The sequence below is a fragment of the Opisthocomus hoazin genome, chromosome 4, assembly GCF_030867145.1.
Source record: "Opisthocomus hoazin isolate bOpiHoa1 chromosome 4, bOpiHoa1.hap1, whole genome shotgun sequence".
Taxonomy (NCBI): Eukaryota; Metazoa; Chordata; class Aves; order Opisthocomiformes; family Opisthocomidae; genus Opisthocomus; species Opisthocomus hoazin.
In genome coordinates, this window is record NC_134417.1 from 6,290,947 (window position 1) to 6,303,977 (window position 13,031).

The 13,031-nt window shown below is 47.1% G+C and overlaps 2 protein-coding genes across 4 annotated transcripts; one reads left to right on the forward strand and one right to left on the reverse strand.

Moving 5' to 3' along the window:
• Window positions 1-1,408: 1,408 nt before the first annotated feature.
• PIGX (phosphatidylinositol glycan anchor biosynthesis class X) lies at window positions 1,409-7,300 on the reverse strand. 2 transcript variants are annotated; one of them, XM_075417722.1, is made up of 6 exons: window positions 7,201-7,300; window positions 6,179-6,242; window positions 5,570-5,711; window positions 4,437-4,650; window positions 3,075-3,175; window positions 1,409-1,981 (listed from the first exon to the last, which is right to left on the reverse strand). In XM_075417722.1, exons 1-6 carry the CDS (start codon window positions 7,244-7,246, stop codon window positions 1,823-1,825), a joined length of 726 nt encoding a protein of 241 aa, XP_075273837.1. In that variant the 5' UTR covers window positions 7,247-7,300; the 3' UTR covers window positions 1,409-1,822. The 2 variants fall into 2 exon arrangements, with proteins under 2 accessions (XP_075273837.1, XP_075273836.1); XM_075417721.1 differs by having other exon boundaries at window positions 6,179-6,353; window positions 7,201-7,296.
• A 204-nt stretch (window positions 7,301-7,504) lies between these two features.
• On the forward strand, window positions 7,505-12,141 carry CEP19 (centrosomal protein 19). 2 transcript variants are annotated; one of them, XM_075417289.1, is made up of 3 exons: window positions 7,505-7,602; window positions 10,074-10,272; window positions 10,573-12,141. In XM_075417289.1, the coding sequence occupies exons 2-3, from the start codon at window positions 10,143-10,145 to the stop codon at window positions 10,932-10,934; spliced, it is 492 nt and encodes a 163-aa protein (XP_075273404.1). In that variant the 5' UTR covers window positions 7,505-7,602; window positions 10,074-10,142; the 3' UTR covers window positions 10,935-12,141. The 2 variants fall into 2 exon arrangements, with proteins under 2 accessions (XP_075273404.1, XP_075273405.1); XM_075417290.1 differs by lacking the exon at window positions 7,505-7,602 and adding an exon at window positions 7,612-8,239.
• The last annotated feature ends 890 nt before the right edge of the window (window positions 12,142-13,031 follow it).

The window sequence follows — 13,031 nt, forward strand, 5'->3', positions numbered from 1 at the left end:
AAGCTTATCATGGGATCTTGAGGAATTCTAGATAAACTTAGTGAGCCACATGCCAACCAAACTGACTAGTGCACATTTAAACTGTTTTGAAGTCAACTGTTTAGTACTGACAGTGCTAAGCCCCCTGTAATTCAAGCCCCTCCTGCCTCAGTTTCTCCTACGGCATCTTACCACTGATGTGGGGTTCCATTGTCACGTCCTCACTCAGACACGTTTCCAAATCATCCACTTACATATTTTAGCCACTTGCAATATTTTTTCTTGTTTGTCTAAAGCACATTACCATTTCCTTTCACTAGGCTGTGATATCAGGCAGCTTGTTTTAGCTAACGAATTCAACACGTGAATTTCAACTGCTGTTAAAATAAACGTGGGCTTTCAGGTGATGAAGATCTGCCAGAGCCGAGTGTCAGTCTGGGATGTTGGATACCAAATGTCAGACTGCAACACAGAATTACTTACTGGCATAAGAGAGTGAGCACAAGAACAAACTCAACTCTGGGAATTAAAAATCACAGAGACAAGCATTACAATACTGGTCCACAGCCCTGCTGCGCTGATGTGGTTGAACAGGCTGCCAAATGTCCCTGCAATCATTCTCTTTGATTTCTCCCTTCCCCCAACCAGATGCAGTGCATGACTCCTCTGAGGCAGTGGATGAAGTACTGGCGCAGCCATCATCATTCAGTGCAGTCAAGGGAAAACAAGAGGCCAGTGTCAGAACACTTGCCAACCTGTCGTGGGCGAAGTCACAAGATGAGCTCTCTATTGAATTCCAGCAGAAGCAGGAAGATGCCCAAGGGATCCTGAAGCTACAGCTGGGAAGTGATGAAAGGACGATTCAGCTCATGAGAAGTCTCGGTTGCACACAGAGAGCACTCAAAAGCAGGACAGAATTTGAAAACTAGAATTTTCATTCATCCCCCTCACATACGCACTCCCCCAAATCACCTGCTTTTACTAACTTAGCCTCAGACATAGGGAATAAAATCTAGTTGCCCCACCAACAGTCCCCAGGAGTTACCATAAGCTCACAATGCCACCTACTGACAATTAGAAACAGCAGCCGAGCTCTCCTGTCATTCCAGAGCAACTCAGGTTTTCCATTAAGTAATTCCTCTCCATTTCTTTCTGTTTATCAACTGTTCTGATGGCTGAATGCAAGTCTTCTAAATATTTGCTTCATTTCACCAGCTTTTGTCTTCAAAAGGCTATTCTTTCAGCTTCTGGTATGGCAGAAATTTCCTTCGAATCTTCCAAACTCTTTCAACTCTGACCTAATTTGACCAAGAGCAGCTAATCCCTCCCAGTTACTAGAAGGGGAGAGATTATTTAAGCCTTCTCCTGTCCCAGGTAAGCACAGAATGTCTCTTCACAAATTCATACATAACCCATCTGGACAACAAGCTTAAAATTCAGAAACTTTAATGACTAGATAATGTTTTTCATACCCTTAATAACCAATCCCCAAGTCCATTGGCTTAAATTCAAGAAATACAAACACCTCTGCAAGAGGCAGCACTGTAGTCGAAGCAGGCTCTGGGCCAGGGGGAGGGAATGGGAGACCGAGACTGTGGCAGTCCTTCCAGCTTTTTGCAGCGCTATTCCTGCCCTCCATCTGCTTTGTCTATTCATAGCGCACCAAAACAGTCTTCTGGTGTGTGAAAGGTTTTGGTCAGACTTAGGCCAAGGGAACTCTAACACATTATGGGACACCCGCGCATCACCAAGATATAAAGAACAGCAGAGTAGGATTCATTTAGGAAGCTGATGGATTATTCAATGAGTTTTGCTGGATGGAGGTCTGTCGTTCCGTATGTCTTTACTCCGAGCCGGTCACCGGGGAGAAGTGTCCGTATTTGCATACAGCTGCAAGAATCAGGCTGGAACAGAGCACGGTGACAAGAAGAGTCACGACACACACTAAGGAACTATGTTGCCTGAGCCCCACTGGAATCTGCAGAATCAATTCCTCAGATGCCTACAAAGACAAATAAATGGATTACACGCATTTAAGAAGCTATTCCTTTTTGACTGCAATTTAGAAGATTAGTAACCAGACCACTATTTAACTGACCCTTTGCTAAGGCTTCTTCTGGGATTCAAAATCAAAGCCGAGATGGGACACCACCTTTCAATTTACGACAAACAGAGCACCAGCCGCTCTTGCAGTACAAAGCTCAATAAATGTATCTGCTACCATTTTGAATGGTAGCCATTTATATCCTCTGTGTCTTGTTCTTACAATAGGCTTGCCATTGAGGATATGTACGTAATACAGCATTGAAGGGAGAAGCTCTCAGAATGAGTGTTTCACAGAGCACCAAAAAGCCAGTTTTCTCCAAGGTGAACAACTATTTGGTTTCTCTGTGACGCAGAAGGCTCCAAAACGTTTTTGGACAAGAGCTGCAAACATGCCAGACGTCTGCAGGTATCTTAAATATAGGAAGGCATGCGTGTTACAAAAAACAACAGATTTGCTATGAGACAAATTAGCCTTATTTCTGAATCTCCACACTACCACAACACTTTCGACTATCAAAGGCAGTTGTTGACCACACTAAAGATCCATCTTTCCTAGGTTCTGAACACAGAATAAAGAAACTTCACCTTTTCCTAGATACTTAGCTACTCAGGTAGCAACGCAACAAACAGAACTGGCCTTTTATTAAGGTGTTATCTCTTCAATCTTTGGGCTTTTACCCCTCCTTTAGTTAGATCATTCAGCAGTTTTCCACTTTGCTGCTCCTCTGAAGCACCTATTTTGCAAAGACCTTTCTTAATTTGGCCACTGCAAATTATATCCTAGAATTCCAAGTAAACTGTTAAAAAAAGGTGAGGAGAGCAGGCACCATAAAGGACTACAAGAGCGCAGAGTGACTACAAGCATGTCAGAAGGGCAGGAGGACACCCATTAAAAGCCGCTCAGAAAGGAAGAAGGGAGCCTCCCTTAGGGGGAATCACACAACCAATCTTTTACTGAGTTCCTGTGCTATGGAAGTTGCTAATCACAGAAAAAAAGGCAGCAATTGTTAAACGAGAACCAAGAATTCCCACCAGAAATAAGGACTCACAGGTTTGTGCGTTACGCTGTACCACTGGCAAGGGACATTGTCTTTGCCTAAACAAGGAGCTTCCACTTCAACAGGCTTCCAACACTCTGCTGACAGGCGATCTACGGAAGATGTTAATGCATCAGCAGGATCCACACGAGATGAAGCAATACAGCCCGCCACACTTTTCCAAATGAGGTCTTTTTCCTCCACAAAAGCTAGACAGAATCTACTCCCGGAAAGCCAACAGGTGAAACACCGCTGACAGAAATGTGCCAGCTAACTCGCACGGTCAAAGCAGTGCTGGGCAGTCTTTTTCATGAACTTTGCAACTCTTCCCTTCCTGATCCAGCAGGAACCCAAGGAAGATTCTCACCTGTGTGGTATCTCGGCCCTTCTGTCCTTAAAAGGGCAAAGAATTCATTGTTGGCCTGTAGACCCCTCAACTTTAGCCATACAGTTACGATTTCTCTTCCCCCAAAACACAGAAGTCATTCTGCCATTTCTCCTTGTTGGCCTCCTGTTGGCACATGCAAGAACTCCCCTCCAATACTTTAAATGCTTTCATATTAATAATAAATATGTTTTCCTGCTCATAAGTAGTAAATGCGGCAGCAAAATAGGAAGATTTCACACCTCTTTTTTAATTGACCAGGCAGTCCTCCCTGCCCCTAAGTTTATCCCAGAAAATCATTGCTCAAATAATGCACAAGTGAAGATAAAGGAGCTGAGAATCGTTAGCACATTTGACTTGGCAGCTAGCAAGAATGATTTTGTGAAATGAAATACAATTGGTAGCAAAAATGGAGGATTTAATTGTTCATATAACTTAAAATATTCATTGTCAGTGGTTATCAGGTTCTCATTTCACAGGAGTCTGAGACTTCTGGAGTTCTGGCCTTCAGGCACACAGTTTTCTATGTTCCTCCCTTATATGTAAGGAATGCAGGAAGAAGGTGTTAGAAACCACTCGAATACTTTGATTACTCTAAATACCTGATAGTGAATATTAAATATGCCATGCGTGGCTTCAGCTGCCAAGAGAAACACTGTGAAAACACGGTCTGAGCAGCTGACCTTTAGTAAACCAGGGCCTGCAGGGACTGTGACAAACAGACCAACTGCCAAGGCTTTCGGTACAAGGCTACAACAGCGGCAGTGCAACACCAAGAAGCCTGTTGACAATTAATCTGCCTTGGTCAGGCAGCAGCAGCACTCAAAGAGGAAGACAACGTGGTCTTTATCAGGGCCACTATCATCCCCTCATGCTCACATGACTACTGAGAGCTCCATCTCTGGAAGACAAATACAGAACTGGATTCCAAGCTCTGGATTGCCCAGTTGTTCCTCTGTCCCCAAAAGAACACGTAATGAGAATCTCACTGTCACAGCAGCAGACCAGTACTTCTGGGCTCTTCAGAACAACCAACGCTTCCTCACGGTCTTCTGCCGGCCGGTGGTACCGCCCGTGCACAGGCAAGGCAGCTCTAAAACAGCGAGAACAGCGAGGGTCGGGTTCCAGGTACAGGAGAACAAGAAGATCCGTGGCTAAGTACTCGGGAGCCTCCACATCAATGACATCAGGAATTAATACCGCCTGCAAGTGGAGAAAGATACAGATGTGGCTGCGATCAGAATTGACACAAGGAAGGGATGCGGGAGGAAAAAATGTTTGAACATTTTGTGCATGATTCTGGGATTTAAGAGGGCGCTGTCTGCTGTGGTAACCTACTGCAGCATCAGAAGAGAAAACATTTTTCCTTGTTCTAACGCTGGGCCTGATTTCATGGTCAGGAAGATCAAGTTAGAGTTCTGTCCTTAAGCTGTTCCGAAATAACTTTCCAAGTCCCTCTCCAAGAAGTGATTCTTATGTGTGAAAAGTTTACCGTGCAACCATGCCTACAGCCAAACCTCAGAGGAATTAGCTTAATGATGCGTATGAGCAAGGCCATACCAAGCATCCCAACAGCAGAAGCTGCCCAGAGTCTTTCCATCCCGTGTTCTAAATGAATTAGGCACCTAAGGAGATCACCTTAAAGCCACAGCCCTAGCACATCCCTCTACCCAGAATGCGAAGCAAAGGCTGGAAAGCAACATGGAAAGCTGTGGTGAAAACAAAGCTGCGAAGCTACTCAGTCCAAACGCCCAGCATGTTACTCAGGGCTCACCACCACCTCTTTTGTGGGGATTAACCTTCTGTCTTTCCAACCTGAATAGCTTCTGCCATAGCTGCTCATCTGAGGCTGAGCAGAGTTGCAGTGGCTCCCCACTACGCATGCCTCTGTGTAGAAATATCAGCAGCACACGACAAAAAACACCGTGCACCAGCTGATGCTTATCAGGCTGAGAGATACAATGAGATGTCACAAAGATGATACCGTGCAGCATCTCCTTCCAGGAAAAGGAATTAATCACCTTGATTCAACGAGCCAGGTAATGACCAGAGATTACAACTTCCTGAGCACACTCATCCTTATCTGAGTAACTGCCAGATGTCTTAGCTTTGGGGTTGTCACCTTTGTCAAATTGTGCCGCTGCAGCGATGCCAGCTCGTAGGGATCCACGTAGATTCCTGGTGGAAGACGAGTTCTAGCTGCCACTGCACATCCTCCTGCATCCGCCTCCACTACACCGAGTTCTACCTTCACCAGCAGGTCCCTTCCAACAGGCAAGAGAAGCCAAATGTTTATACCTGCACTTCAAAAGATGGCGCAAGCCCCGCTGAGAGACACTCTCAAACACGCAGAGGTGAGACGCAGCCCTCACGTACCATGTGGAACAAACTCAGAAAACTGTTCCCCGCCGAGCCATGCTGTCCTTCTCCACTGAGGAAAATGTAGTTCACCCTGACTCCGCACCCATGACCAAAATGAAGTTTCACTTCTCTGTTAACTTCTCAGAACTACCAACGGCTTCCTAGATCTTTATCTTAGAAAAGGGCCTCCTGTTCTTCCTCTGCTAGAGCCAGTAACTGTTAAATACTTGATTGTGCTAATAAATTCCTGGTGCTTCCCATGCCAATGGATCACAGCTCAGTGAGCTGATACAACTGCGCACGAATTAGAGAGAAGCTTCTAATCCCGTAAAATTGTTGTTCTGCTGCAGCGCCAGTGTTGACAACTCACCTGTGAAACCCCTCTTTCAGAAGCTCCTGCGTGACAGTGGTGTCCTGACAAGCGGCCTGCACATCTAAGATAACACAGGACAAACGAGTGACGGTGTTTACGGAACAGTGCACGTGATCACCACACAGGCAGACAACCTCAGCAAGCGAAGTTGTGCAATCTACGAACGCATCATCTGCAAACGCACAGCAGAAGGGAAACGGTATTTCGATAATAATATAATCGAAATAAAATTTTGATAAGCTGTTTTGTCAGCAGAACACGAAGCTGCACCTAGCACGAAGGCTGAAATCTCTCTTTTTCCAGCAGAGCAATCTTCAAAAGCGTGTTTTTGTCTTTACTGAGCAGTCTGTAATAATCCCCCCCTTTTTCCCACTGCAACCCCCATTCCAGGTGTGATTCCTTATCTCCTCTTTCTGTAGCAATCCCTGTAAGACCCAGATTTTCACAGTGAACTTTTGTGTCGCAGCCACTGTTTTCTTCACTTTTCCTCTAAGTTTCCACACGATTTGAGATCTGGAACTCCAGTCACCTTCTGCACAACATGGCGACCTGCTGGAGCGGAGACCTGAGGCGCGGCCACGGCTTAACGTGACAGACGCTACCGCAGCTGCTTTTCGGTTACCGGATCTGGAGAACTGCTTGCTTCCGTTACAGATTTCGGTAACGGAACGGATTATTCCAGTCGGAAGGGGCCCGCAATGACCGCCGAGTCCAGCCGCCTGCCCGCCTCGGGGCTGACCAGAAGTTAAACCCTGCTGTTACGGGCACCGTCCAGGCGATCCCAGACGCTGCCGGGCTTGGGGCACCGACCGCCCCTCCAGGGAGCCCGCTCCGGCGGCTGCCCACCCCCCGGGCAGGGGAACGCCCCCTCCCGTCCAGCCCGGCCCGACCCTCCTCTGAGGGAGGCCCCGGATCCCGGCCCTGGATCCCCGCGAGGAGAGACCGCCACCGGGACGCCGCCACCGGCAGCTCACCGGCCGTGCTTCCCGGGCCCTACGAACCGTCGGACCGGCACTTACGGAGGGCGCAGAGCAGCGCGGCCAGCCCGCCGCCGAGCACCGCCATAGCGGGCCCGCTCCGCACGGCCTCGCTCCGGCGCCGGGCGACCTGGGCGACCGCCTGACCCCGCGGGGCTTCTCCGCCCGTCGCTCCGCGGCGCCGGCGGGATCCGCCGCTAAGCGCTGCCCCGACGCTGCAGCCGCGCCGCTGCCCCCGCTCGGTGCGCTCCGCGGCGCCAGGGGCCGGCCAGCCTCCGCCGCGTCCCGCAGGCGCCTGGCGCGGGCAGCCCGGAGGGGGCCTGAGGCGGGAGGACCCGGCGGCGCCGCCGTAGCCATGGCGACTGCGGAGGGGAGGCCTCGATGGAGCGGTTCGGGCCGCTTCTTGTCCTCGATGCTGGGAGGAGGCTGCTGCCGCTACCTGAGGTGAGGGGAAGGGGCGAGAGGCGGGGAGGACGAACCCAATTCTCCCGCTTCTCTCCCGCTTCTCTCGACCCCGGGGATTTGCTCGTCTGGCGGAAACAAGCGGTAGAAAAGCGGCTTTTTACCGGCAAAAGCAGTTCTGCTGCGGTACGGAAGTCGGCGGGGCAAAAACCCCGCTTGTTTGTGTTTCAGAGCTACTGAGACCACCGGTTTGGGCCTGGTGGCGAAGGTCTCCGCTTGAGTTACCTGTAGATACGAAACCTCTTCCCTGCAGCTCCGAATGGCTTCTTCTCGTGTTTGCTTTTCTCGTGGAAGGATTTCTTTGCCGTTTCAGCAGCTTTCGTGATTGTCAGTGACCCTTCAACAAGCTGTTTCAGTTCAGTTGGAAGCATCATTTCTCACTTGAAGACAGTGAAAGTGGCTCTTGAGAGACCTGCTTTACTCCCCGACTTGTAGAACTGTGTAAAAGCAACTGGTTTAGCAGCTGTAATTAATTTTCAGTGTTGAAAACATTACTGCAAATTTGAACTCATTCCTACGTGTTTTTTAACAAAGGAGGAAGTCTTTTCAACTCTGCTTCAGTGTAGCTTTTGAAGATTAATGCACTTTTTCTTGATGTGGAGGCCTGCATCATTTTTTGGTGAATAATTTCTTACTTTGCCTTGCTGCAGTCTGTAGGGTAGTGGGACAAGGAGTCAACCTTCACGTTTGGCATGTTTTCATTTGTTTAAAACCAAAAGAAAAGTAATACATGCATTCAGTGTTGTACACAGAGCTGGGATAGAGGATCTGCAGCAGATTTAGATCTTTAAGTCTCCTCTCATATTTCATCTGACTCGGAAAGGGGATGGGGCCAAGGGCAGGGCTGACACTGAGGAGCTCTCGGGCATTTTGGGTACGGACAAATACAATAAGGGAGGAAAAGAGAACTTGGTGCTGCCACTCAGACTGATGTTCCCCCTTCTCCTGTTCCAAGACAAAGTGCTTCAGAGAAGACTGAAAAGGATGATTATGGATTAACTTCCTAGCCTCATTTGTGTAGCAGCTGACCAACACAGCAATACATGAGAGTTTAGTAGTCCTTAGTTTAAAATGAAATTCTATTTTATACAGTATTTTTGTGCTATCTGTATAAATAAAGCCATATGTTTAGTGGGTCAGTCAGCGCTTCCCCCTCACTCACCACCTTTCTCCACCTTTTAAGTAAGGCAAAAGTTCCTGCTTCCTCCACGCATGCACGCAGCAGCTCAGCATTTTCAAATCTTACGACGTTCTTGACCTTCGTGAACGTTCTATAGCTTCAGCTGTACCAGTAGTAATGTGCTGTGTAAGAAATGTCACTTGTAAATTCTCAGCTTTTCAGTGTGTTTTAGTTTGAGGAGTAAACAGTTGAACATACCTCCTTTCTTTAAACTTAATTTGTATTTTCATTGTTGCTTAATAAGGAGTTTAGTTACTTTTGTCCTTCATTTCTGACTCTCTTCTCTGTCCTTATCCCATTGGTCATCAGTTACAGATCTGCTGCCATATTGAGGTCGCCTTGAGACTGCAAGAAAGCTTTACAAAAACTGACTAGGAATCCCTTCTCTTAAAATCTTTAAAAAAATAAAGGGGGGGAATGCCAGTGTTACATATGCCAACATAGTGGATGTGAGGTTCTCCCTTAGCATGTGAAATAAGGAGTACGATATCCCCAGGCTTGTGACAGAAACAGACAAATAAAGGAAATTTGGACATTTTGCATCTTTTCAAAGCAAATGTCTATAATAGACAAATATGTATAATAGAATTCTGTCTTTTCCTCATTGCATCTCTTGCAACATTCAGATTTAATTTTGTAGAAACTCTTTCAGTGGGATTCCAAGATGTTTCTAATTTTTGTTTTAGCTGCATTTTTCTGAAAAGTTTACAGCAGAAATACGTCATTATATCTTTACTGAAAAATTGTGTTCTCCCTGAAGTCACACCTTGAGCTTCCATATGAACTGTCAGGCGATACAAAGTGAAAAGCCCAGTGGTTAGAGCCAAAAAGGGTTTGGTAGGTAAGCAATTTCTGGCTTTCCAGAGTAATGGGCATGATATGTAGTAAGTGTTGTTTGTGAAGAAGCATTGATTTACAATTTCATGATATTTTTCACTTTAAACAAGGAATAAATGTTAACACCCCCCCATCTTTTAGGTATTATTTGACTGTGCAGTACTTAGCTTGTAGACCAAAACGTTAACTTGTGTGTGATACCTAATCCCAATTCAAAGTCCGAGCAGTGACCAAGGTGTAAACCAGGAGCCACTCTGCGCCCTGGCACCTGGGTCACCAGGCATGCGGGGACGTGTTCAGCTTCCACTGAAACTGGGGAGACTTACGCCACAGCTGTGTGGTTTTGCTGAACTTAGGGCACTCTAACCCCGATAAAAAGAACAGTACCAAGAGACACTCACACTTTCTTTCTCTTTTTTCTTTTCCTGTTTTTCAGTGAGCTTGGCCGTTGCTGAGGACACCTCTGATAAAGCTGACCACACTTGAGCCAGCTGCAAGAACCATAATGACTTACATTGCAAAGAAGTGTGGCGTCTGCTTTCAGCCTCCATCCATTATCCTGATCTACAAAGAAGACAGCCAGGATAAGACTCGCCAGCGCGTCATGCCTGTCAGGAACTTCTCCAAGTTCTCAGGTGTGGTGCATTACGTGTAGCATTCCCAAGTCCTCTCCAGACACAGCGAGAGGAATGGGTAGTTGGTAACCGTGCTTTTGGTAACCGCTGGGTAGCTTCTCACCAGCATGCAGTGAGTGCAAAGAGGGGTTGTTTTGGGGTAACTCTGTCTGCCCTGAGGAGCCCAAGGCTGCATCTTAACGTGAGTAGTGGCTCTGCTAAGTCTGGAAGTCTTGCTTGTGAGGGTTTGGGAGAAGAGGATCTGCTTATGGGAAGAGATTTGCTTGCAGCTGAAAGTCTTCACTGTGGCTTTCTCTTTAGACTGCAGCATGGCTGCTGAGCAGCTGAAGAATAACCCTCGGCACAAGGCTTACCTAGAAGGAGTCTCACTGCATCAGCTACGGAAGCTGTACAGTTTGCTGAAAGGTCATCTGGGAGGAGAGAGCCTGGCTGAGAGCTTGGAAAAGTTTCGGCAGGAGGAGACCATTGACCCAGAAGAGGATATGAACAAACTAGATGACAAGGAACTAGCCAAAAGGAAAAGCATCATGGATGAGCTGTTCGAAAAAAACCGGAAGACGAAGGACGACCCAGATTTCATCTATGACATTGAGGTTGAGTTTCCACAGGATGAGCAGCTGGAGTCCTGTGGCTGGGACATGGAGTCAGGTGAGGAAATCTGATTCTGGACAGGTGTCTTGGACAGGCAGCTGAGAGACAAGTCTCGCAGTCCTAACAGAGAGAACGATGTCAGCGTACGTATGCTACCGCGTCGTTTTCAGTTCACGCCGCTGACGCACGTTACATTGGCTACGGAGAACCCAAGGCCTAAGGTGCTACAGCAGTTCCAGGTTTAGCTGAACTTCGTTTAAGAAGCCAGACTTAATGAAATGGCAATGGGGCAGCTGAACTTATTTGGTGTTTTTAGTCTTTTTCTTTGTATGAGTGCCTAAAATAATGTTAAATTATTTAATCTTTTGTTTGTTTACATTTCAGCCAGCTTTGGCTGAAAACCTCACCAGCTTGCCTTGCTGTGATTTCTATTCAGCTTCATCGGAAAATGAAGTGTTAAATATTTACATCTTGAAAGCAGTGTTAAAGTTTTGTTATATACATATGATATTTATTATTACTTACTGGAATGTTAAATATCTATTAGTCTTTCTGGATGAATCAACATTGCATTGAGAATACTACTCTTGTGTTTCCTGAGCGGTGCTTAAATCTCCAGCTTCAGCTTACACAAATAGAAGTCCTTGTATTTGAGAAACAGAATATCTAGAAAGTAAATTAGTCTTGAAAGTACTTTTGAAAATAGTGATTTCAAACTGCCAAAGTGAGGCGTTTTGCTTCCCAGCACTACTAGACAATGCTTTCTGAGTAAGTAAGTGCTCAGTTCTGGGAACCTGTGCTTAGACTATCCAAAAAAAAAAGTAGTGTGGTAGAAACTCAAAAAAGCTGGGGGTGTGAAAGCAAACCCAGACGACGGTTCTCGGCTCACTCTAAGCAGTGCTAGGGGAGAACCTGATGTGACAAGTAAAGCTACAGCAAAAGGTCCTCCACCCAGTGTTTTGATGGTCCCCGAGAACTTCCTCCAAGACCAATTTATTTCCTGCCTTCCTTCTTGTAACCACAAATGAATTAAAACCTTCCAGTTTTATCAATAAGACATCGTATCATAGCGTGGAAGCTGGGGTTTGGAAGAGCTCTCCTCCTACACACTGGAGATAGAGCCAGTTCTGTGAAAAATCTGAAACGAGTGTCAGTTAAACCACTGCACTTTGTCATCACTGGAGAAGATGAGTGAGCTTACGTTTGTCCAAGGGAGTCTTCAATTCAAAAGAGAAATGGAAGCCAATGCCTCATTTGCCAAAATATTTTAAAAATAAAGCCTGACTCAGCTCTTCTACCCACAAAGGGGTGTGTAGATCTCCGGCACAGGCCCTTCTCTGTTTCCAGCTAAAAATTGCAACATAACAGCATATAAAGATCTCCCACTTGGGTGAGGGGACCCGTGGGGACCTCCTCCACACCTGCCCTGCCCTGGGGTCAGGCCAGCCTGCACCCGGCTTCATCCTGGCGGGGCTCGGGAGACGGAGCCTGCACCCCCTCCCCGGGCACGGCCATCCTTGCTGGATGAGGTGTATATGAGGTCTAATGAGTGCTGAATTGAGGGGGGTAATCACCTCCCTGGAGTGTGAGGTTCCTGCTGGCCTATTCCTCCCGCCCACCCCGGTCCTTCAGGATGGCAGTCCTACCCAGTGTCAACTGGTCCTCCCAATTTGGACTCATCTGTGTGCCCATGGCACTCCATGGCCTTCTCCAGATCATGGACAAAGACATCAAAGGGGACAGATCCTGATCAGACCCCTGGAGTTTTCTCACTAGCCTCCAGGTAGAGCGCAACCTACTGACTGCTACCCTTCTGTGCTTCATCATCCAACTGATTTTTACCTACTTAGTTGCCCACCCATCCAGACCATGACCTCCTCACTTGGATGTAAGAACGTGGGACACAGTATTGAAAGCCTTGCTGAAGTTGGGGTAACTGGTACCCACTGCTCTGCCCTTGCCTACAAATCCAGCCATTTCACTGTGAGAGGCAAGCAGGTTGGTCAGGCATGACTTACCCTTGGTTAATCCACGCTGACTGCTCCCAGCCACCTGCTTCTAGAAATGTGCTCCAAGAAAGCACACTCCATGGTTTTCCCGACATGAGGGTGACCGTCCCGTTGCTCCTCAGAATGTCCTTTTGGCCCTTGCTGAAGATGGGTGGGACA